Source organism: Panthera uncia, chromosome B4 (genome assembly GCF_023721935.1).
Source record: "Panthera uncia isolate 11264 chromosome B4, Puncia_PCG_1.0, whole genome shotgun sequence".
Classification (NCBI taxonomy): domain Eukaryota; kingdom Metazoa; phylum Chordata; class Mammalia; order Carnivora; family Felidae; genus Panthera; species Panthera uncia.
In genome coordinates this window covers 119,190,395-119,215,233 of record NC_064809.1, presented here as the reverse complement: position 1 = coordinate 119,215,233, position 24,839 = coordinate 119,190,395, and the positions used below count along the sequence as shown (strand labels likewise).

At 39.6% G+C, this 24,839-nt stretch overlaps 1 protein-coding gene across 3 annotated transcripts in view; it reads right to left on the bottom strand.

The window, feature by feature from the left end:
- CHPT1 (choline phosphotransferase 1) overlaps nucleotides 1-18,272 on the bottom strand; it is a 35,547-nt gene extending 17,275 nt beyond the window's left edge. The window contains exons 1-3 of one of the 3 annotated variants that reach the window (XR_007456803.1): nucleotides 17,935-18,268; nucleotides 3,026-3,173; nucleotides 2,555-2,696 (exon numbers count right to left, since the gene is read on the bottom strand). Coding sequence is in view for 2 of the 3 variants with exons in the window: in XM_049626173.1 (XP_049482130.1) it covers nucleotides 2,555-2,696; nucleotides 3,026-3,173; nucleotides 17,935-18,207 (563 nt within the window). In the remaining variant the exon portion in view is untranslated. Of the gene's footprint in view, nucleotides 1-2,554; nucleotides 2,697-3,025; nucleotides 3,174-17,934 lie in introns of all 3 variants that reach the window. The other 2 variants (XM_049626173.1, XM_049626172.1) reach the window with 2 other exon arrangements.
- Between the last annotated feature and the right edge of the window lie 6,567 nt (nucleotides 18,273-24,839).

Here is a 24,839-nt window from a genome sequence, read left to right as displayed (position 1 = left end):
ACACGGGGCTTGAACTCACAGACTGCAAGATCATGACCTGAGCTGAAGTCCAGACACTTAACTGACTGAGCCACCCAGTCACCACTGTTTATTTTGAGAGAGACAGCGACAGCATGAACGGGGAAAGGGAAGAAAGAGGGAGAGAGAATCCTAAGCAGGCTTTATACTGTTAGCTGTTAGAGATGCAGGGCTTGTGACCTAAGCCAAAACCAAGAGATTGTGACCTAAGCCAAAACCAAGAGATCGTGACCTAAGCCAAAACCAAGAATTGGATGGTTAACCTACTGAGGCATCTCTCCAGTGTTAGTATTTTAAATGGCTATCCCCACCCCTCCACCCTTGCCCCAGCATTGCAGGATTTCCTTTCCTCTATGTGGTGGAGGAAATAGCCATTTCCCTAATGTTCTGAGTACTTTCTTTCCTCATGCTTCTGCCTAGATTTACTCCCATCTATCTGGCATAGTCCATCCACAAGTAACTCATCTTTGTATGTCTAGTTCTGGGCACACAATAGACTCTCAATCAGTAGCAAATGAATGTAAAATTTACATCTAGGCCAAGATGAACTAATTCATTTCAGAAAGATTTTTAGTGAAGTTGGAAGCCAAAAAGATAAGTTGGTCATTAATAGTAACAACAATAATAATAATTAACCAGAACACTGCATTATTATATTACTCTAGTTTACCATAGCAAGTTCGGCAAATTAAAATGCATTAGATTTTGCAAAGTTACTTTTCTATTTTAGCATCTTAATTTATAAATAGATACAGATTAATTTTCCATAGTTGCCTGGAATTTTTAACCAGGCTTTTTGTTCCTTGGGATCTTGATCAGTAGACAGGGAATCAGCAAAAGAGTCAGATTTTCCATAAAAGTGTTCTTAAACTAATTCAACCTACAATTACCTTTTCCTTACGTAGGATTTCTTCAGTGCTTATGGAAACCTAGCGCAAGTCATTTTACACTTGGCAATGGACTGTATTAGCAGTGTCACAGAAGTATTATATCATCCCTTTGATACACTATACTATATAGCTCCTAAAACAGGAATTTTTAAAAAAATGCATTTTGTATCCTTCCACAGAATCTAATACATTGCTGGTCCCAGGGAACTGAACAACAGTCGCTAAGAGTGTGGGGTTTGGAGTCAAATAGACTTGAGTTTTAATCCTGGCTCTATACTTAACAGCAGTGTAAGTTACAGAATCTCTCTGCCTCATTTGTACAGTGGAGGTAATACCCTTACAGGGTACTGTGAGGAACAAATGAGCTAATGCATGTAAAGCACTTAGAACAGTGCCTGACAATGAGAAAGAACGAAATATGGCCCTTTGTAGCAACGTGGATGGAACTGGAGAGTGTGATGCTAAGTGAAATAAGCCATACAGAGAAAGACAGATACCATATGTTTTCACTCTTATGTGGATCCTGAAAAACTTAACAGAAACCCATGGGGGAGGGGAAGGAAAAAAAAAAAAAAGAGGTTAGAGTGGGAGAGAGCCAAAGCATAAGAGACTCTTAAAAACTGAGAACAAACTGAGGGTTGATGGGGAGTGGGAGGGAGGGGAGGGTGGGTGATGGGTATTGAGGAGGGCACCTTTTGGGATGAGCACTGGGTGTTGTATGGAAACCAATTTGACAATAAATTTCATATATTGAAAAAAAAAAAAAAGAACAGTGCCTGAAACATGCAAGTGCACTAGGTGGTACTACAATTATTCCATAATTTAGAATCAATGTGATGAGTTGCCTAAGGCCTTCCCTCTGTTACATGATTCATAGATTTGGGCTTCTCCTGATGATATTTTTAGTATCATCAGAGGTTTTTGTTTTTGTTTTCCATGGCTGTTTCTCCTATGCAGCAATAAAGTGGGGTTACAAAGAATCAGTAGATGCGGAAAGGCAGAGCTGAGAATGAGCCAACGGCAGATAGTTCTTGAAGGATCAGGCAGAGAGGGAGCTGATGGGACAGAGGAAAACAGAATCGAATTCTTGTTTTCGGCACTATTTCCTGGTGTCTAAGAAAGGCATCAGAGGCATATTTATCATCTGATGTTTATCTCTAACATTTTCAAGGTGCTTTTACATTATCTCATCAATTGTCTACCACAACTGAACAGTCTCACAATTATCTTGTTGGTGACTGATGTAAGGGGTGCCCCTTTTTGGGCACATGAAGATTTGACCAAAAAGGACCCTTAGATTCCATATTTCATTATTTTATTATGTAAGTCAAATGCTGTTTACTTAAGTACTTTTTACTCAGGTCCCTTATTTTTCTCTTTCTCCTGTATAATGTAAGCTTGAGTTAGTAAGCTACTAAAAGGGAGAAAGAAATAAAATTACTATCAAATACATAACTATTTATAACGTGCAGAATCCCTGCAAGACTTAAATTAAGCTGTAGCATTTATGGATGCTCTAATAAATTAAAAGATAATTTAAATTCCTGATGGAAGCATTGTTCTCCTTATGGATAAATAAAATATAACAGATTGTGAAAATAAATTGAATTATATTTAAAAATGTACAACTTAAAAAACATACTTACTTTCCAAACCTCAATACGCCTGAAACATAAGTCTGCCAGTGAGCACAATAAAACATGAACATCCCAATAAAAGAGCAGAAAAACAACCAGTCAGGATGAGTTCCTAAGCGCACAGCAACCGAAGCTCCAACTGCCATAAATACTGAAAGAAACAAGGTTTAAGAACCATTAAGAATTAAAAATAATTAATGAAATAATTGCCATTATTCATTCAGAGATACAGAGTTCAGAAATGCAGAGTTTTAGGGTATGTAACCTTGGCATCACAATAAGGTACACCAAACAAAATTAATTTTTGAACATACTTTCAAAATACACTGTGAAAATTTGCCCCCAAATGTATGCTTATCCAAAAAGTTGACCAAACAGCTCGGTTCATGTTAGTTTTTAAGCCATTATTAACAACAACAACAACAACAACAACAACAACAACAAAATTGGGAAAAACCTTCACTAATAACGCTAATTTACCTGTGGAAAGAGAGTCACAACCGTGGTCGAAAAGTTCCCCTAAGGGAGAACAAGAATTTGTTCTTCTGGCTTGTTTCCCATCAATAGCATCCAGTGACTGGTAGATAAAGAGTCCCAGTGCACATAAAAGGTATGTCCAATATGGTGCCTAAAGATAAACGTGAATAATAAATACTGGTACGTGACAACAAGCTAGCTTCTGTTTGAAAATAGTTCAACCTAAGCCAATTGATACATTTTCTTGTGTTCTCACCTTATATCACCTCAGGGTGTTATAAAAACCATTCATAAGCCTCCTTTGACAGGTGAGAACGAAACTGAGAAATCAGATGAATTGTTCTAGGTCATCTGGGTAGAGGGACACAGAAGTCCAAAGAGTGAGAAACACAAGGTTAAATGAGCAAGGATGAGGACCTTGATTTTGGTTCCTAATTCACAGCTCTTTCAATATATGATTTATATATGGTTTTTGATTTGAAATTATTCAGTAAGTTTTTGCTAGGAAAAAAGATCTTAAAGACAAATCACAGACCTGTGCTTCCATTCATGATGGAGTGTCAGGGGACTGGATCTATGTCCCCACCTTATACAACTAGAAAAGCAATAAAACAAATGCAACAATTTTTCAGACATGGCAGGCAGTGCAGTACTGTGATCCCTGCCAGAGGGAAACAAATGAGGTGGGCCCAACAGTGCTCTAGTTTAGTACCTACAGGCAGTTTTCAGACCACAGTACAGGAATGGGAACCTGAACAGAGCCCAGTGATCTTGTTATGCTGAGGAGAAATGTAGCAGAATTCTGGAAGGTCAAAGCAGCTAGATTCTGTAGAGCATAGCATCAGAGAAAAGAGGGACACATGATCTACAGAAGGGTATCTTTGAGTCTTTGGCTGAGAAGTGACCTGTGCCTAAATGAGATAAAACTACTAACCAAGGCCAAGGAAAGAACCATGGGACAGTATAAGGTCACATAATTCTTTTTATTTTTTAATTAAAAAAATTTTTTTTAATGTTTATTTCTTTTTGAGAGAGAGACAGAAAGCATGAGTGGGGAAGGGGCAGAGAGAAAGGGAGGCACAGAACGTGAAGAAGGCTCCAGGCTCTGAGCTGTCAGCACAGAGCCTGACGCGGGGCTCGAACTCACAAACTGTGAGTGAGATCATGACCTGAGTCAAAGTCAGATGCTCAACCAAATGAGCCAACCAGGCACCCCAAGGCCATATAATTCTTGAAGGCCACACAAAGCTGGAAATTTTTCATGCTCCCTCAAGGCACAACACAAAGACTTTGTAATACATTAGGTAGAGTTCTCAGAAGTGTATTGCCTTAGCACTGGGGAGAAATTGGCCCAAGACTAAAGGCCTCTTGGAAGAGTCCTAACAGACATAAAGTCCAGCCTCAAAAGAAGCCAACTGATCCTATGTAACTCAACTACAGCCAACACAAAGTGCAATATCTCAAAGGGATATATAAAAAAAAAAAAAAATCTAGTACTCAAACATGTAAAATTCACAATGTTTGGCATCCAATCAAAAATTACCAGTCATGCAAACAAACAAAAATTACTAGTCATACAAAAAGCAGGAGAATATGAACTACAACTAATAGTAAAATCAATCAATACAATCAGACCTAGGAATGACACAGAAAATGGAATTAGATGTAATTGGATGAGGACATGAAAGGTTATTATAAATACGTTTTGCATGTTCAAGAAGGTGAAGGAAAATATAAAAGACTCAAGTGAAACCTCTAGATATGAAAAAAAGGTATTTGAAATGTAAAATGTACTGGATGAGATTGGACAACACAAAAGAAAAGATCAGTGAACTTGCAGAATACTGATGGAAACTATCAAAAATGGTGCACAGAAAGAAAAAAGACTACAAATAATTGATCTGGGTACCAGTGACCAGTGGGACAACAGAAGCACTCTGACATATTTTTATTGGAGTCTCAGAGGAGATAAGAGAGGGTTGGGCATAAAAAATGTTAAGAAATAATGGCTGGAGAAGTTTCCAAATTTGAAATTTATACACTCACGTATCCAACAAGCTCAACAAACACAACAGAATAAATACTTTTTAAAAACCCACCAAGACACATGATAATCAGAAGCCAGAGGAAAACAGAAACATCATATATAGAAGCATAGATAATAGTGAGAGAGAGGAAAGAGTCTGTAAAGTTGAATACAGATGAATAGAAATGATTCAATTTGAAGAAGGCAGAGAAAAAGAGATTTTAAAATGACCATTATTTTCTTTCACACTTTAAAAATATACTCTTCTTCCTCAGGGACCTGTGTGATGATAGCAATGGTCAAGCCAGATTTCTATGTCTTAGGGAGGAAGTATAGCAAAATTATTAAGAAGTAAGGCTTTGAAGTTGGATCTGTGTTTGAGCCCTTGACTCTGTCACTTAATAGCCAGATGACCTTGGGCAAATCACTTAACCTCTCTAAACTGTGGGTACTCACATGTAAGATGTGAATAATCCTTATAGTTGTATCAGATAAAAAATTCTTAGATAGCTCTTTAACAGAGCCTGGCACACAGTAAGTAGGTGCTCAGTAATGCTCAGTAAAGGTTAGCTATTCTCATTAAATTGTCTTGTACACTTTTAGTGGCAAATATAAGTTTTAATATACCAATCTATGTATGGTTTATGTGGTAATTCTACAAATATCCAATCAACCTGCTACTTTATTCTTCAATATTTTTAAGTAAATAGAGGTTTACTTTGAACTTAACTTTAATAGAAGTTTCATTATTTGTTAATATTAGATGCCCAGTATTAACGATTACACTACTAATTGCTTAAAAGGACTTATCAAGTCTCTTCTAGTTAAAAAAAAAAAAGCAGTATAAATTAGAAAAAATTTAAGAATAGAAGTAACCTGAGCTGTGAATATGCATATTAAAATGTCACAAAGAAACAATAAGTGTCTGTGAGGATGCACTGTTGGTGGGAATGCAAACTGGTGCAGCCACTGTGGAAAAGTCTGGAGGTTCCTCAAAAAATTAAAAATAGAACTACCCTATGACCCAGTAAGGGTATTTACTCAAAGAATACAAAAACACTAATTTGAAAGGATATATGTGCCCCGATGTTTACTGCAGTATTATTTACAATAGCCAAATTATGGAAGAAGCCCAAGCCAAGTGCCCACTAACTGATGAATGGATAAAAAAGATATGGTATGTGTATATACGTGTATGTGTATATGTGTGTGTACATATATATACACATAAATAACTATATATACATACATACATACATTATATGTATGTGTGTGTATATATATATATAAATTATTCAGCCATAAAAGAGAATGAAATCTTGCTACTGGCCACACAGATGGAGCTAGAGAGAATTTTGCTAAGTGAAATAAGTCAGTTGGAAAAAGACAAATACTGTGACTTCATTCATATGTTGAATTTAAGAAACAAAATAAACAAAGGGAAAACAAAAAGACAACCCAAAAAACAGACTCTTAATGATGGAGAACAAAGAGCGTTATCAGAGGGGAGGTGGATGAGGGGACGGGTGAGGTAGGTGAAGGGGATGGAGTGCACTTGTGATGAGCACTGAGTAATGTATAGAAACTATACATAACACTGAAACTAATATAATACTGTATGTTAGCCATACTGGAATTAAAATTAAAAAACTTAATAAAAAATTAAAAAATTAAATGTCACATTCAGTTCTGATTAGCATGTTTTTAAAAGCTTATCTGCAAACTGTAAAACAATTAAGAGAGGGCAAAAAAACAGAGAATTGCTAAATCATCTTGACAGTATAAGAGTGGAAAACACAAAACAAAACAAACCACCTCGAATCTTTTTGAAAAAATCCCAAAGTGTTTTGCAGAGAACAATCCCAGTGACTTTTCAAATAAGCAAATTCTTACCCATTTTTTTCCTGCTATGAAAAATTATATTGTTTTCATTTTGAAAACCAAAGGAGAGAGGTGACATTTCAAATCTATGTAAAATTGGAAACTTGAAATTATTAAAATTTCTGGAATGACATAAAAAGTCACTTTTTTATCATCTATTTTCCACCAAATACTTTCCCCCTAAATGACAGACTTCTCAAAGTGCATCATCTACCTGAGATGTATTCCATTTCTCCCTTCTATGCCCAGAACCTTCTTATACTGAAACAACTGGAGCCAAGGTCCAATTAAGCATTAAAAGCTTAATTCTGACCTCTGGTCTGGGAGACTGGCCACAGGCAAATTGAAAGGTCAAGGTGTTAACGGAAATCCATACTGAAATAAATTCGCTCACTCCTGGACACGACAGTTGGGGGTGGATTCTGCCCCTCATTTGGAAAAAATAAAGGAAGACTGGTTCACTAGTTTAAGACTACTTCATTAGGATACTAGAAGAATTAAAGGTTTAGAGCTTAAACAGGTAAGAGTGCAGGGGAATTTAGACAAGAAAAAGAGAGAGGAATTCTCTGCAGAAACGAAGGTTGAGGCCTGGAAAATGAAAGGTTTACTCATGAGTCAGTGACCAGATCCCTGTTTTGGGACCAAGAGATCAGATTGGAAAGGTAATAACATTATCTAAAACAGTACAACAAAGGGCATTTTTCAGCATTATTTTATTTGATACAGCAATCCACAGAGACAGGGCAGTTACCATGTTCTCTTTATTAAAGACGGAAAGTAAAACTTAGGAAGGGATGACGAAGTCCCATCCAGATGAGTGGCCAGATGGTCCAGGAATCAGGTCTTCCGACCTCCCCAGGCTATGGGATCCATCAGGCTGCAGGCTGCACAGACATGAATTCTTACTTCACTGACTACCTATTTCTTTAAACCTGCTAAGAAGCACTTTCCTGCTCACACAATCCAATTTCAAGTGCAGTGAGCCCTAGGAAATGGCTGTGAGCCATGTGACTGACACTTCCTTTTAAGCCCAGAAAGGCACACTGGTCCCCAGTACCTGGTTCACTACTTTCCAGTCTTCCCAAGGCCACAGGGACCTAACCTACCTTCTCTCTTCCCTGCTGTCATCACCTCCACCCCCAGCTGGAAGCTATTAAATAGGCTGCAAACTGTCATCTTCTTTTCTAACCTGTTACCTCTGCAAAACCAGCTCCAGGTTAGAGATGCACTGGCCAGGAACAGGATGACCCTTCCTTCCAGGAGTCCTCAAAACAGGTGTAATTACAGAAGACTCTGGGTCTTCTGTAAGGAGGATCTACAAGAGCCACCCCAATTCATTTCAGGTTTTCATGTGCACTTATTTTCAAAAATTTTAAACATAAGCATGGAAAAGTCAGGCTTAGATTATGCATTATAAAGTCATAAGCAGTTTATCAAAAAACTACTACAGAAGGAACCTATTCCCCAAAGTAGAACTTCTTCAGGTAATATTAAACTCCTAACGTGTAAAGTTTTAAATTCCGTAATTTTCATAATATCTACTGTATCTTTTAGGATCAGAATTTAACAGTATGTCATAGGAATCTTTTCAGGTAAACCATGAAGACCTACATTACTCTTGTAAATGACAACATGGTATTCAATGATGTGGCTATACCACAATTTAAGTAATAACTTCATTAATGATGAATCTTGCATTACTGCATTAAAAATTATTATGTAAGTTTATTCTAGAAAACAAAAATAATTACTAAGAATCAATCATAACCCTTAGTCATTTAAATTAAAGCACTAATAAATTTAAATTGCTTTTCAGTAACACCACTAAAAAACAGCTGTATAAAAGTAAGTGGGAAATTTTACTTTTTTGGTTACTTAAATTATAGGATGCTATTATTCATTTTATAATTAGAGAAACCAGAGTTCTGAACCAGATCATATGGCAACTGTTCTTGTTAAAAATAACTCTGGGTCAGAGGGAACACTCACATATAAACCAATTTATCCTCTTTTGATACATGCATCTGAATAAGCACACACGAATCAGGAAAAGGAAGAAAAGACTTATTAGAAAGTGATCGGTGAGCACATCTCTGCTCACTGGACAAACTTCACTTACAAGCTTGGACCTTAAAATACTTGATTTTCTGGAACACATCCTTAGGTCTTTTGTAAATGAAAATGCTAGACTAGATAGTCTCCAAGGTCCCATCTTTCATATTAGAATATAATCCTCTCAAGGATATGAGACATGTTGTCTGTTTTTAAAATCTGTTGTCCATACCACAGGAGCTAAAATAACTAGATGATCTAATTGTTCCTTATCAGGTAAAACAGTTTCCAAAGGGAAGAATTCATGCCCCGGGCTGTTCTTGCACACCTGTTAGAAGTGTGGAGTCCCGGACTCTACCTGTACCCAGATCCTTGCTTTCATCACTGGCTGAGTGAATTGGATGAGTTACTTAACCTCTCAGTGCCTCAGTCTCCCTTTATGAAAAATGAAAATAATCACTGCTCCTGTCTCACTGTGAGGATCAAAGAAAGAATTACAGGGGCCCCTGGGTGACTCAGTCGGTTAAGCGGCCGACTTCGGCTCAGGTCATGATCTAGCGGTCCGTGAGTTCGAGCCCCGCGTCGGGCTCTGTGCTGACCGCTCAGAGCCTGGAGCCTGTTTCAGATTCTGTGTCTCCCTCTCTCTCTGACCCTCCCCCGTTCATGCTCTGTCTCTCTCTGTCTCAAAAATAAATAAACGCTAAAAAAAAAATTTAAAAAAAAAAAAAAAGAATTACACGGAAAGTGTTAAGTGCCCAGCATATGGAAGGAGCTCAGCAAATTTTAATTACTGTTATTGGTATTACTGATACTACATAAGACACTTTTAGATGATTCATGGGTCAACTTTTCATTCTAATATTTATGACTTTATATTAATATATTTTGGAAATATTTTAACATATTTAAAAAATAGCTAGCATAGCTGTCAAATCTATGACTTTATAGATATTAAGGCTTAGAATGAGTCCATGTCTTTAAAAAGTGATTTAAAGCTGATGGAAAGAAAAATAGTAAATAAAAAATAGTATATATAGGTAATACACAAAAGTAAAAATCTTCCCAAATTAAAATCTAGGAAATACTGGAACTATATAATGCCTATTTATATAAATTTTTATACTTGAAAAAATTACCTCTTTGCTTTAAATGGCCTTGGGTGTGAGATGACACATATGCAAAAGGTATTATATAATCAGTAACAACTGGATCAGATGCTAACAGGGAGATTTCAATTATCAAAAGAGCAACTGACCTCTCTCTCCATAAAAACGAAAAGTGCGTTTATAAGAGGTAGGAAGAAAGAAAATTAGAAGACAGATCATGCACATGTGGAAAAATGTAATGCTAGTGTGGTGTTAAAAAGTGGATTTTTAAAAGAAAATTCATGGAATTTCTAACAGACTACTAGTCTGACACTGTTCTAACAGTGATTAAGGAGGATTAAGAGATTGTTTACTGTGTGCCTCTGGCTGGTGGAGCACTTCCTTGTTTACAGAGGGAGGGCTCCCAAGGGAGGCCTCCAAGGCTCCAGAAGCAGTTGGTGGTCAGCAAGGATAAGATCATTCTCAGTGCCAATCGGAAAGGGCCTTGGGGGCTTACTGGTTTCAACCCAGACCTTCAGGCCTCAGCTCTGATTAGGGGCCAGCATTTGAGGAGAGTATACCTATTTTCAGGGAATGAAGCAGGTAATAAAATGGGGGAAGGAAAGCCAGCAGCTTATACAAATGCAGTTCAACCAACACTTTGGGACCAAAGGGTTCTTTCATGACAACAGAAATTTGTACTTTGAAATGTAGATTTCTTTCTTTTCATATTTTGGGGAATAGTCCTTTTTCTTTTCCCTATTTTTTTTAAGCCTTCTTCAGTACTTACTAGAGTTCTTGTTGAAAATGCCAGCCTCTCACTGTGCTCAGGGGAACAAGAAGGAGGAGGGATATGAAGAGACTCCCTGGGGTCAGATCTATCAACATCCACTGTACTGGGTGCTTTAACATCTGCTCTGTTCTTTAACTTTGCAAAACCCAAGTGGTCAGAGCCTTTCTGCCCAGGTCAAAAGTCTCAAACAGAAACAGCTTATATACCTTGGGAATCAAGTTAAGGAAAGCCTTAGGAATCAGAGGGATAAACCCCAAGACAATTAGAAGCTCCTTCTACCGGTGAGGAAAGTGAGGCATCCAGGCTTCAGAAGCAGAGGCTTGCATTTACCCCCAGGGTCAGGATCATACATGTGCTTCCTTAAATCCTGAGGCCTGAGTACTTGCTTGCCTCACTTTAGTCCCTGCCCAGATTCTAGAATTTTCAAATCCTGAAAGGAATTGGAGTTTATATTTTGTTTTAGTAAGGGAGGCCACTCCCTTACAAGAGTCCTGCCTTAATAAATGATGCTTGATTTTATTGAGCTGGTTAAAATAAAGAAAAAAAAAAAAGAGGGAGATAAGTAATAAAAAAGAAAACACTAGATTTCAAAGAAACCAAACCCAATTAAAAAAATGTCTAGGGGCGCCTGGGTGGCTCAGTCAGTTAAGAGTCTGACTTCGGCTTAGGTCATCATATCGCAGTTTGTGGGTTCGGGCCCCGCGTCAGGTTCTGTGCTGACAGCTCGGAGCCTGGAGCCTGCTTTGGATTCTGTGTCTCTTTCTCTCTCTGCCCTTCCCCTGCTTGTGCTCTGTCTCTCTATCAAAAATAAATAGACGTAAAAAAAAAAAAAACCTTTTAAAAAAATGTCTGAATAGGAATCTAAAGATTATTTTCCTTTTCTTAATATTCCCCAACAAATAACCCTTTACAGAGCAAAGGCAACTATAATCTGAATTATTTATAGAGGGAATAAACCATTTCTTAAAGTCTTTCTGATTCTTCAGAAAAACTTCCTTTTTGGTTCAACTTTTTATCATCACAAATAAAATAAATGTATTAATTCCCTGACCAATAGGTACCTATTTGCTATAATTCCTACTCTTTTTTTTTTAAGTTTGTTTAATGTTTGTTTGTTTACTTATTTATTTATTTAGAGGGCGTCTCCACATGGGGGAGGGGCAGGTAAAGAGGGAGAGAGAGAGAGAGTTCTGAGCAGACTCCACACAGCCAGTGCAGAGCCCGATATGGTTCTTGAACCCACGAACCGTGAGATCGTGTCTTGAGCTGAAATCAAGAGTCACTGAGCCACCCAGGCACCCCTTTAATTCTTACTCTTAACACAGACACTGATGTGTCTCCGACATTTACTCAAGTAAGCTTAAAAGAGAATGGAGCCACACTTTATACCAGTCAAAAGTAAGTGTATGGGTGTTTTGTGGTAAAGACTGTTATTAGGCTGGAGCCTAAAGAACTAGATTCAAATCACTGAGTTTTCTTATATATAAATGTAGGAATGGCATTAAATAAGCTCTAAAGTCCTTTATGTAGAAGTCTGTGATCCTATTTTAGGATTAGGTAGCAAGGAATGGGGGCCAAAGACTCCATACAGAGTAAAATTCAGATAGAAATGCTTCATCGAGGTGAGGAGGGGGCAATTCAATTTCTGTTTTCTCTAGTAGCCCTAATTCTTGCTTACTGTTCTTAAAATTCCCAGGCCAAACTGATAAGTATTTATTCCAAGACCAGCTTGAACTGAATAAGAGTAGAAAAACATTACCTCCCAAGATGACATTTCATTCATGCAGTCAATAATTTAGCAAATATTTACCATGCCTCTGCTTTATACAAGGTGCTGTGCGGTGCAGAATGTACAAATGGGCAATCTCTGAACTTTAAAGTTGGTAGGTTGTCCTGCTCAGTAAGGACACACATAAGCAAAAAAATTGGAGAAGTTCCACAGGAAACCTACAAAACCCAGTGGTTGAAGCATAGCTTTCTAGCTTGGAAAGCTGGTCTCCATTTAAAGCTACCTACTCATGGGGCTCCTGGATGGCTCAGTCGATTAAGTGTCTGACTTCGGCTCAGGTCATGATCTCATGGTTCATGGGTTAGAGCCCTTCATGGGGCTCTGTGCTGACAGCTCTGAGCCTGGAGTCTGCTTCAGTTTCTCTCTCTCTCTCTGTCTCTCTCTCTGTCTCTCTCTCTCTCTACCTCAACCCCACTTGCACTTTGTCTCTCAAAAATTAATAAACGTTAAAAAAAATTTTTTTAAAGCTACCTACATAGAAGAGGTTAATTCCCTTCAGTTTCATAATCTATAAAATGGGGATAATAATAGTACTACTTCATAAAGTTGTTGAGAGGATTAAATGAGAAAACAGGCTAAAGCACCTTAAAATAATGCCTGGTACACAGTTAATACCCAGTAAATGTTAGTTGTTATTGTAGTTTTTATTGGAGTTTAGAAGATTAAGTGGTTGATTTGACTCCAGAGAAGGAAGAAAAATTTCATAAGGAAGTCATGTTAGAACTGGGCATTGACAGATGGAAACAGGACAGTAGGAAGGAAAAGGAAGGAGAAAAGAGAGGGACAAAACAAAGAGAAATCCTTGGTGTAGCAAGTAGTTCAATTTGGCTGGAGTGGAAAGTTCCTTAACAGACACAGTGGCTGCAACCCCAATCAAAATAGCACCAGCATTCTTCACAGAGCTATAGAACAAACAATTCTAAAGTTTGTATGGAACCACAAAAGACCCTGAATAGCCAAAGTAATGTTCAAAAAGAAAACCAAAGCTGGATGCATCACAATCCCAGACTTTAGCCTGTATTATAGAGCTGTAATCATCAAGACACTATTGTATTGGCACAAAAACAGACACATAGGCCAATGGAAGAGAACTAAAAACCCAGAAGTGGGCCCACAAATATACGGCCAACTAATCTTTGACAAAGCAGGAAAGAGTATCCAAGGAAAAACAAAAACAAAAACAAAAACAGTCTCTTAGCAAATGGTGCTAGGAGAACTGGACAGCAACATGAAGAAGAATGAACCTGGACCACTTCCTTATACCATACACAAAAATAATTTCAAAATGGATTAAAGACCTAAATGTGAGACAGGAAACCATCAAAATCCTAGATGAGAAAACAGACGGCAACCTCTTTGGCCGCAGCAACTTCTTACTTGACATGTCTCCCAAAGCAAGGGAATAAAAGCAAAAATGAACTATTGGGACCTCATCAAGATAAAAAGCTTTTGCACCGCAAAGGAAACAATCAACAAAACTAAAAGGCAACTGACGAACTGGGAGAAGATATTTACAAATGACATATCAGATAAAGGGCTAGCATCAAAAATCTATACAGAACTTACCAACCTCAACAACTGAAAAACAAATAATCCAGTGAAAAAATGGGCAGAAGACATGAATAGACATTTTTCCAACGAAGACATCCAGATGGCAAACAGACACATGAAAAGATGCTCAACATTGCTCATCTTCAGAGAAATACAAATCAAAACCACACTGAGATCCCACCTCACACTGGTCAGAGTGACTAAAATTAACAACTCAGGAAACAACAGGGGAACCTCTTGCACTGTTGGTGGGAATGCAAACTGGTGCTGCCACTCTGGAAAACAGTGTGGGGGGTTCTTCAAAAAATTAAAAATACAATTACCCTACGACCCAGCAACTGCACTACTAGGAATTTATACAGAAGTGTTGATTTGTAGGGGCATATGCACCCCAATGTTTATACCAACACTATCAACAATAACCAAATCATGGAAAGAGCCCAATGTCCATCAACTGATAAATGGATTAAGAAGATGTGGTATATGCATACAACGGAATACTATCAACAGTGAAAAAAAGAATGAAATCTTGCCATTTTCAACAATGTGGATGGAACTCGAAGGTATTATGCTACGTGAAATAGGCCAGTCAGAGAAAGACAGATATCACATGATTTTACTCATATGTGGAATTTGAGAAATTTAACAGATGATCATAAGGGAAGGGTAGAAAAAATAAGATAAAAACAGAGAGGGAGGCAAACCATTAAGAGACTCTTAAATACAAAGAACAATCTGAGGGTTTATGGGGGAGGGGGTATGGAGGGGTGGGAAAAAATGGGTGATGGGCATTAAGGAGGGCACTTGTTGGGATGAGCACTGGTTGTTATATGGAGGTGATAAATCACTGGAATCCATTCCTGAAGCCAGGACTACACTATATGTTAACTAATTTGAGAGTACATTAAAAAAAAAAAAAAAGTAGCTCTACAAAGCAATAAAATAAATTAAAAAATAGAAACAGTGACATGATATGCAGTTCAGAACACCACTGTAGAACTTAATATAAATCACTTAATTTTTTTCTATTAATTTCCCTTCATCCCCACTTATGTCCTAGAAATTAACAGTAGTAAAAATTAGATGAAGTGTTATTATTAATATAGATAATGTAGTCAGCATTACATATATGTAATCCTATTCGGGTAGGATTACATCCTATATGGGTACATAAACCAAAGTATCTAAATCCAAAAACCTTATGTATTTTCCCTGAGCCTTTCTGGAAGCAATCTGTCAAGTTTGAAAAAGCACTAATAATTCTTAAGACTAAGAATCAGAAAACACATTCCATGCCAGGTAAAAGTCACTTAACCCTCTGGGCCTCAATCTTCTCTTAATAAAAATGTATATACTACTATTACTTCAGGATGGATGGATAGAAGAAATGCTAGAATGGTGGTAAGGCTATTGTAGGAAGGGAAAAAACTTGCCAACCTCCTTGGGTAGACATAAAACACAAAGGCCACAATTGATGTAAAAGCACTTTACATACCTGATAAATCTCATATAAAACACAAGGAATTTTTCCTGCATACCACATACAGAAAGGCAGGAACTCTGGACCAGAAGGTGGTGGTAAATGATTTTATATATATATACATATATATATATATGTCTATGTAGAATACATAATATATATAATATATAATATATATATTACATATATATAAATGAAAGTTTTGGGGTTAGATTGACTTAGATCTGAATATGTATATTATATATTATATAAATATACTATATGTAAAGTAAAAAAGCCTGAACTACTGTGCTTCTTTCCTGCTATTGATGCGATTTTACCAAATACACAATGTCAATCCTATAATGGTTTTTCCCCTCACTGCTTCAGCCTCTTACAAGCACCTACAGGATCTAGTGACTTACATTTCAGAAATTCTTGTCAGTTTCACCTTATTATTTTAACCCTTACGCCTCCTTTTAGGGCCATTCTGATTTTTTCACTTTTTTTTTTTTAAGTGTCTGAGATTTCCCCCCACCATCACCATTTTTTTAAAGGCAGTTAAGCCTAAAATTAATTAATCATAATTTTACCTCTTCCATCAAGCCCCTCTTGACCCTCCTAAACATAATCTATTAGACTTGTTTATGTGTCCTGCTCTCTGTAAGTGCTCAACAAATGCTTCTAAAGTTAATAATACTGACAAGTTCACAGTTTAATTGGCAAGTATCAGAAACATCCAAATGCGGTTAGCCAAATCTAGGCCCAATAAAAACTAAATTTTATTATATATTTTCAGGATATTTTTAATAATAGTGATATTTTTAATGTGTTGAGTAATATATTTAACTGTTGGGCAAACTACCTTTTTCTACATTTATCTGCAGGTAATGTATTATTTAATTCTCATTGCGTCCTTGTAAAATTGGTTTGGCAAGTATGATTTTCTAATTCATATGTGGGAAAACTGACCAGCAGTTATCTCTCTCTATGGTGCTGTGGAGCCCCATGAGAACTCAAACCTTCCACTTGTAAATCCAGTGCACCAACTCCGGGAAATTCTGCAAACAGACTGCAAAAATGAAAAACTAAAGAAACTTACTTTTTGCAAACAATATGGAAATGAATAACAATGGAAACATCTGCCAAGAACTCATATGTAATAAACATAACCATCAATTGGCAAGGTATGTTTAAAATGTAGGCTCCATTAAATATTTTTTTAATGGACGGATAGTATGGAAGGCATAAAATATTTCCATTGTATTCCTGCTATCCAATTTCAACTTGAATTAATTCCCCACAGAACCTATACTAGGATTATAAAAGGGATTTCACTATTTGGAGAAAAAAGACAAGAAAGCTGTGTCACAGAATGTGCAATGTGATACTTATCTCATGTACTATGCCTTAAAGCTACAAATGGGAGTGGACCCCCTTTGCCTCCTACCCCATCCACACTGAGCCCAAGGGGGCTTCTGATTAACACTTGTCCAAAGCCCACGTTATCTACTTTTTTTTTTAATTTACTCTTATTTCAGATATATGTCAAATACGCATTGCTAACAAAATCTGTTGGCTTTTGTGACCCCTGGGTCGTGATAATAAGGATTATCGTCTGCTAATAATACCTTAGTTTGTTTTGCAGGTCAATGAGGCAAAGTGGAAGTTACCTCTTGGAAGTAACTTATCTTTGATCAGTGCTACCAGTAATTTCAGGATCACTAGCACAACCGTGAGAAACAGACGATTATAAAAGTGTCCAAAGGGTAACTCCGGCTTGGCCAACCCGACCTCAAGCCCTGGTGCCAGACAGGAAGGACGGAGACTGGGGGCGTTCAGTCCCCAGTGTGCAAAGTAACCGACAGCTTGTCCATCCCACAGCTCGGCGCCGGATGGGATGGAGGCCGGGCAGGCAGGCTTGCTGTGGCCCGGGGGAGGTTGAGTGCATACCGGGTTGAAGCAGTGACCTTGACAACCCCTCCGCCGCCCCGGGAGGCTCGGGGTGGACGCAGGGTTAGGGTAGCGGCGCGACAGCCTCCAGGTGGCCCGGGGAGTCTCAGGGCGGACGCAGCGCGGGGCAGTGGCGGTATCCCACCCCCACCCCCACCCCCCCACCCCCGAGGCTGAGCCTCGCGGGGGTCTCCCGGCTCTCCCGGGCACCTCCAGCTGCGGGACGGCGGGGCATCTCGGGCGGGGTTCGGGCGGGGGACCGGGGCTTCCGGGACAGCAGTTGGGGGTCCCTCCTCCGCGGCCGGGCGGGAGGTGGGCCCTACCTCCTCGGTGGCCGTGGGGCAGTAGGAGATAAGCACGAGCGTGGTGAGCAGGTTGATGGCCAGGCCCAGGAGGGTGATGGAGTTGGGGGCCATCCACAGCGGGATCCACTGGAGCAGCCAGGTCCAGTAAACCTGCAGCGGCGGCTCGAGCAGCGAGACGCCCGCCGCGCTGTAGCGGTGCTCCTCCAGCCGCCGCAGCTGCGCCGCGCTCAGCGGCTCCGCCAGCGCCTTCAGCCAGCGCGGCGCCGGCCTGGCCCCGGCGCCCGCCGCCATGGCCGCCTGCGGGCCCTGCCGCTTCGAGGGAGCGCGGCCCGTGCCCGGCGCCAGGGCGGGGAGAGGTGAAGGGAGGGGCTTGCGGACCGGGGCCTGTGGCTGCCGGGTGGGACTCTCCGGTCGGGCTCGCTCGACCGAGGTCGAGGTCAGGCGGGGCCGCCCCAGGTCCCGGGGCCCCCGCCCCCAGAGCGGCCCGGCCGCTCTTGCGACCGCGGGGGTGGAGTGAGGGCGGGGCCTCCGGGGAGAGGACCTGGGGGAGGGGTTGGGGAGAGTCCGGCGAGGTGTCAGGGAGGGTTGGACCGGCTCTCGCTGGCCACCAGGTCACCACTAGGGTCCCGCCAACAGTAACTTTCTGGTTGGCGTGCAAGGGCCCTGACTTCCCCAAGGGGCTGATGCACCTGCCTCTAAAGTTCGATTCTTCTCCAAGGATGTCTGGTCGGGCTCCCGTGAGGAAAAACTCCTCGCTAGCTGGGCATTTAGAGGCTGGTTCCTCTAACCTGTGGTCTTGTGCACAACTCTTTTCTCCTGGTGTGGGTGTGCCCTGGCCTTTGGCTAACTACTGAAGGACGACGCTGCGTGTGGAGTCTGGCGGGAGGGGAGGGCGGTTGGTTGTGTGAGAACATGATTTTGCACATCTTGGGTCACCGGCCTCATGGCCCCATCTGTCTGTCCAAAAAGAGGTCCTACTTGATAAACGCACCACAAAAACAATTCTTCTTCCAACCCAAAGAACAGGGGCCCTTTAGCTCTATAGAACTCTCTCTGTGGGTTCAAAGACCAAGATATTGAAAGGAAAAATCAGGACTTGAAAAGGCTTGCTAACAAGGGGACTGAATGGTTGAAACTCAAATGCCCTTTTATCAGAGCATCCAGTACCAGTAATTGGACATTTTTACACGCAGCCTTCTCTGGCGATAGAGGACAGAGATCCAGGCAGCGTCCTCCCACTATACAGTGGACTGAGCACACTTGCCACACAATGGTAGCTCACCAGCCCCTTACCTCACAATGCACCTCTTTACACAGGGGACATCCTGCCATAAACATTGCACAGCCTGAGATAAGCCTCCCTCTTGCCTTTTTTTACTTCCTGGTTCTGATCTTTATGCAATTTTCTAAGGCATAGAACAAGCTCAGAGACTGCTTTCAAGACAGTGTGTTAAGAAACATGTATCAGCAGATGCAGTTTGTCCCGCAGGATTCACATTATGACACCTCGGAGAGGAGTCAGCAAACTACTAACAGCCCACCACCTGTTTTAGTACAGCCCACGGGCTAAGTATGGTCTTTACATTTTTAAATGGCTGAAAAAAAATCAAAGGAATTTTTTTGATGCAAAATTATATGAAATTCAAACTTCAGTGTCACAAATAAGGCCACGTTTATGCTTCACATATTGTTTAAACTACTTTCTCACTCAAAAGCCGAGTTCTGTGGTTGTGACAAACACCACACGGGCCTGCAAACCCTGGAATATTTACAGTCTGGTCCCTCACAGAAAAAAGTTTGGTGACCCCTGCCTTAGGTGTCTATAGACCAAACCATTCTTTGGATATATACCTCCTAATCTTTCATGTGAAGAAAAAAGTGCTGAAAAATGCAGGAAAGGAATCAGAATGACAGAGATCCATTTTTAACTATGCTGGTTTTATGTACAGTAAACTTGGAGACATCTGTTTTTTTAATTTATCAATGCCATGAAAAATCCAGGGTGAAATCCTTTTTCACATCAATAAATTTAACTATATTACAGATAATTTCTAGTGCACATCAAAACATCAAAGGAGAATGAAAAGACACAAGCCATAAACCAGGAAAAGGTATTTCCCTGAAATAAAATCCACATTGACTACTACCCAGATTATATAAAGAATTCCTAAAATCAACAAGAAACAGAAAAACAATCAACTGGGCTTATATTCAGATACCTGTAAGAAAAATCCCCAAAATCTGGTGACATAAACAAAATAAGAGTTTATTTCTTTCTCGCATAAAAATCTATAATTGCAGTGGCCTCATGATCATTAGGAACTCAGGCTCTTCTGTCTTTCTCTTCTAACATCCTCTCTCTGACTTGTACCTTAAGGTAATTACTTGGTTCTGAATGGCCTCTGGAGCTCCACCCATTCTATTTGCATTTCAAGTAGACGGAAAGAGAAAGGGAGTGAAAAAAAAAAAAAAATAAGTTGGATACCACTCAGCCAAGCCAGCAAAATAAGGTGCTTTTCTAAAATTCCAAACCAACACTTCTACATGCATCCCACTAGCCCAGAACTTAATCACGTGGCCTTGAGTGCAAGTATTAGCAAGGAGGAATAGGAGGGGACAACCATTTTGATAAATAATCTGGCATTATCTGGTAAAGTTGAATATGCACGTACTCTAGCACCACAATTCTGACCCAGGAGTACATCCTAGAGAAATTCTTGCACATGTGTCCTAGGAGATAGGTATAAGAATATTCATCTTTGTACAATAATCAACAAACAACTATAAATACCCTAAATGTCCACTAATACTGAATGGATAAGCTGAGGTATTTTCACACAATTTAATATTATACAGCAAGTTTAATATAGCAGTAGAAAATAAACCATAGCTACACTTATTAACATGAATTGCACAAGTATAATACTGAGAGACAGGAAAAAAAGCAAGTTACAGAAAAAATGCACATAATATGATTTATTTAATTCACACAGAGTTCAAAAACATGTATGACTTTGCATTTAGGAATATGTACATATGTGACATAAGCTATGAAGAAAAGGAAAAAAAATGATATATAAAATTCCAGAAATGGGATTGTAGAAGGGCACACAGATTGATTCCAAAGTATTGGTAATTATATTAATTAGGATACAAAACCCCATGGTCTAAGTATTTTTCTCTCACCTATTGTCAGGGAATTCTGGGCTGGTATGGCAACTCCAAAGTGTCAGGGACACTGATTCCTTCCATTTTATTAGGACGTGATGGTGATCTGGCTGTGACATCTGTCACCCCATTGATCACCAGGGTTGATTCGGCTTATCTGGCTGGGTAGGCGGGTGTCCCCTTCTTCCCTCGCTGCTGCATGTGCATCCCTCCTGAAGCTGTGCACTCCGTAGAAGAGGACGACCTTCCCCAATACAGGAGGATCATTCTTCGGTCAAGGGTATACGAGTAGTTGCGCTCCCCTGCTAGAACCTCCAAACAAGCTCTAGAGGTCCATTTTATTAGACTGTCACCCTCAGGATGTTGCCCCTTGTCCTTGTAGTAAAAAACGACTAACCACAAGTTCCAACCAAATCAAATGGGAAAAAAGAGAAGCTGTGCTCTTTTCCTTGCTAGGGCGTGGCCTAAAATTGTACCTGTTTCTTCTGCTCTTATCCTATTGGCCAAAACTTGGTCACATGGCTATGTGTAGCTGCAAGAAAGGCTAGAAACGCAGTTTTTAGCTGGCTAACCATTTTCCCCTGTAAATAATTTCTGTTATTACTGAAAGGTTGGAAAATGGATATTGAAGGGCCCTTTTGCTATCTCAGCCACAATTTAAAAAAAAAATTTTTTTTTAACATTTATTTATTTTTGAGACAGAGAGAGTCAGAGCATGAAGGGGGGGGGGGGAGGGTCAGAGAGAGGGAGACACAGAATCTGAAACAGGCTCCAGGCTGTGAGCTGTCAGCACAGAGCCTGTGGCAGGGCTTGAACTCACGGACCGCAAGATCATGACCTGAGCGGAAGTCGTTTGATCAACCGACTGAGCCACCCAGGCACCCCTCTCAGCCACAATTTTTAAACTAGGTAGTAGGAACATGGTATTTATTTTATTTATGCTATATATGTGTAATCATTTTTCTTTGCAAATATGGAATATTATATCATCAAAAAGGAGTAAACGTAATAAAAAATTAAAAGCACATTTTCTCTAACACTCATACTCTTAAGCTGCTTTCTACCCTTGTTTTTTGGGGAAAATTTTTGGAAATGTCAAATGAATTCAAGACCTATTAAGGCCTACCTGTCTAATGTCAAAGAAAAGTAGATTAGAGATTTCCCATTATTTCACCTCTTGAATCGTGGCTTCCTTTGATTACCATGGTTTATCACATAGTGATTGATGTTCACAAATTTTCCATTTTTGAACTAACATGGTAGCTTACATTTATGAGCTCCACTGAGGCACTGTTCTAAGCATCAGGAGTTATTTCATTTAATATTTTAAAAATCCTATGAAGTAGGTATGATTCTCATACCCATTTGCAGATTTTTTTCATTGGATCCCACTGAGGTTCAATAACTTGCAATGACTGCACAACTAGAAAAGTGGTAAAACCAGGATTCAAGACCACATAGTTTGATTCCAGAGCCTATACTGCTAACCATAGCTAAATGCCACCTACTAAATTACATATATAAATATTGGACTTAGATGGATATTTTTGTCAATATTCAACTGTCCAGTTTCTATATATCATGTAGATTTTATGCCATTCTAGATATTATGTAAAAAATGGTTTTATTTAAATACTGAAACTGATGAAGAATTCCCTTGCTCAGATGCCTTTGGTAAAGTCCAACCTCCCTAGCTTGGCATTTGAAGACTGAATCTACTTTTCCAGTCTTACCTCCCAAATATCTCCTCTAACCTCGCTTCCCTTTCTAAGTCTCGTGCTCCAACTTTCATTAGCTGTTGCCAAACACACCCAGAATTTTCTCATGTCCTGATTTTCTCCCTGGGCTTGGGGAGTACCTTCCATCCCTCATTACCCCTAAAACATTGCCCGCCAATCAAGACTCAGCTTAAATTCCATCTTCTCTGAGATGACCTTGCACATTCTTCCAGTTTGACCTCTCCTGCTTCCACACAACCAGAGCCTTTGTACTTGTATTCCACTCTGTCTTTGGTCACTTACTTATATACCAATCTACCTCTCACCCAGCTTATAGAGTACTAGGATCACATTCCTGCACTGAGTGTGTTCCTCAATACCTGGCACTCAATAGACATCCATACTTTTAAAAAACTTTTCATTTTGAAATAATTATAGACTCAGAAAGTAGCAAAAATAATACAGAGGGGTCTCTTGTACTCGTCACCTACCCTCCCCCAATGGTAACATCTTAACATATTCACAGTACAATAGGTCCACAAATTTTTACTTGATTGTTTAGCTAAACTGAATTTCTTTCCCAAAAGAGAAAGGATATCTTGGTTTTACTTCTGCTTCTCTTTGTGTATGTAACTTTCACTTACATTTCAAAACTCCTTCCTCAGCATCTCAGCCAACTTCCCACAAAAGGTAACATAGTCTCATATAGTCAGATCAGGTGCATCTGTTGTGATATAACGGCTTCAAAAAGCCACTGATTTCCATTGGTTTGGAAAAAGGCATGGGTTGCAATCAAGAAATCACTGGCTAGGGTTGCCTAGCTGGCTCAGTCTGATAAGCCTCAGACACTTGATTTCGGCTCAGGTCATGATCTTGCCATTAGTGGGTTCACGTCCCCTGTCAGGCTTTGCATTGTCAGCGGGGAGCCTGCTTGGGATTCTTTCTCCCTCTCTTTCTGCCCCTCCACGCCTCTCAAAAATAAAAAAATAAACTTGAAAAAAAAGAAATCATTGGCTAGATTTGGGGTGTAGCAGAATGTTATCATTTAGGGAGTCAAGCTGTGTGTTTAGAGGTTTAGACTCATAGGATGGAGTATTTATAAAGATTAGTATGGTTCTGCAGTTCTTTTTTCATTTACTTGCTTTGATCTAATTTATGTTTTTATAGTTTTGTACTTTGAGACTTTAAAGTCCATACTTTATAGAACTATGATACCTTACAAAATCCATGAGCAGACATGCAGTGTTTAATAGTAGGTTGCCAAAACCCTTTGCTCTCTTTTACAAATGCTTGATTTCCTGAACGAAATCAGAAAACAATATTTCACAATATAGTCCCTGGGATGTTGTAATTGTGCTTTTTATCTGAAATTGTGAAAGCAATTTAGGATTAAGGAAACTGATTTCCCTCAGAGACAGTTCTTAGCACTCTTTTTTTATATCCTTTAACCTTTTTAATTTGTTAATCTTTTCTGAGTTCACATCCTACTGCTTTAAGATTTTTTCCACAATATGATTTGAGGAGCACTAGTGGGAATGTTCTTCCTCAAAAATTCCTTCTTCAGCAGTCTAGGGTGCCTGAAATCCTACGAGTTATTCCTGTCTTCCGGTTAGGGCTTTTAGGAGTGACAGGTTAGGTCACATGTCAGTGTTAAGTTAGGTTGTTATCAGGAATACTTTAGGAGGGACACTTTTATCAGACTGACTTTCTTTTAGGCAGGTGAGAGACAATGGCCCCAAATAAATATCCATATAAGGAGCTAGAGAGAAAGAGGGCTGGAGCCACACCTGTCCTGAAGGAACAGGTACAGGACTCACCTGGAGATCCTGTTACAATAAAGGTTCCGAGTGAGGAGATGTGGAGAGTGCATGGTGCTGAGTTTTCTTTTCTAACATGCTCCCGGATGATGCCCATGCTGCTGGTCACAAGACCACATTTCAAGTGCAACATCCACTCTTAGAAGGCTTGGGTATAGGCATTGCTCTGAAGAAGCCCTTTAAACCCCAGGTGGAAGGGGGCTAGGGCAGAACAAAGAGA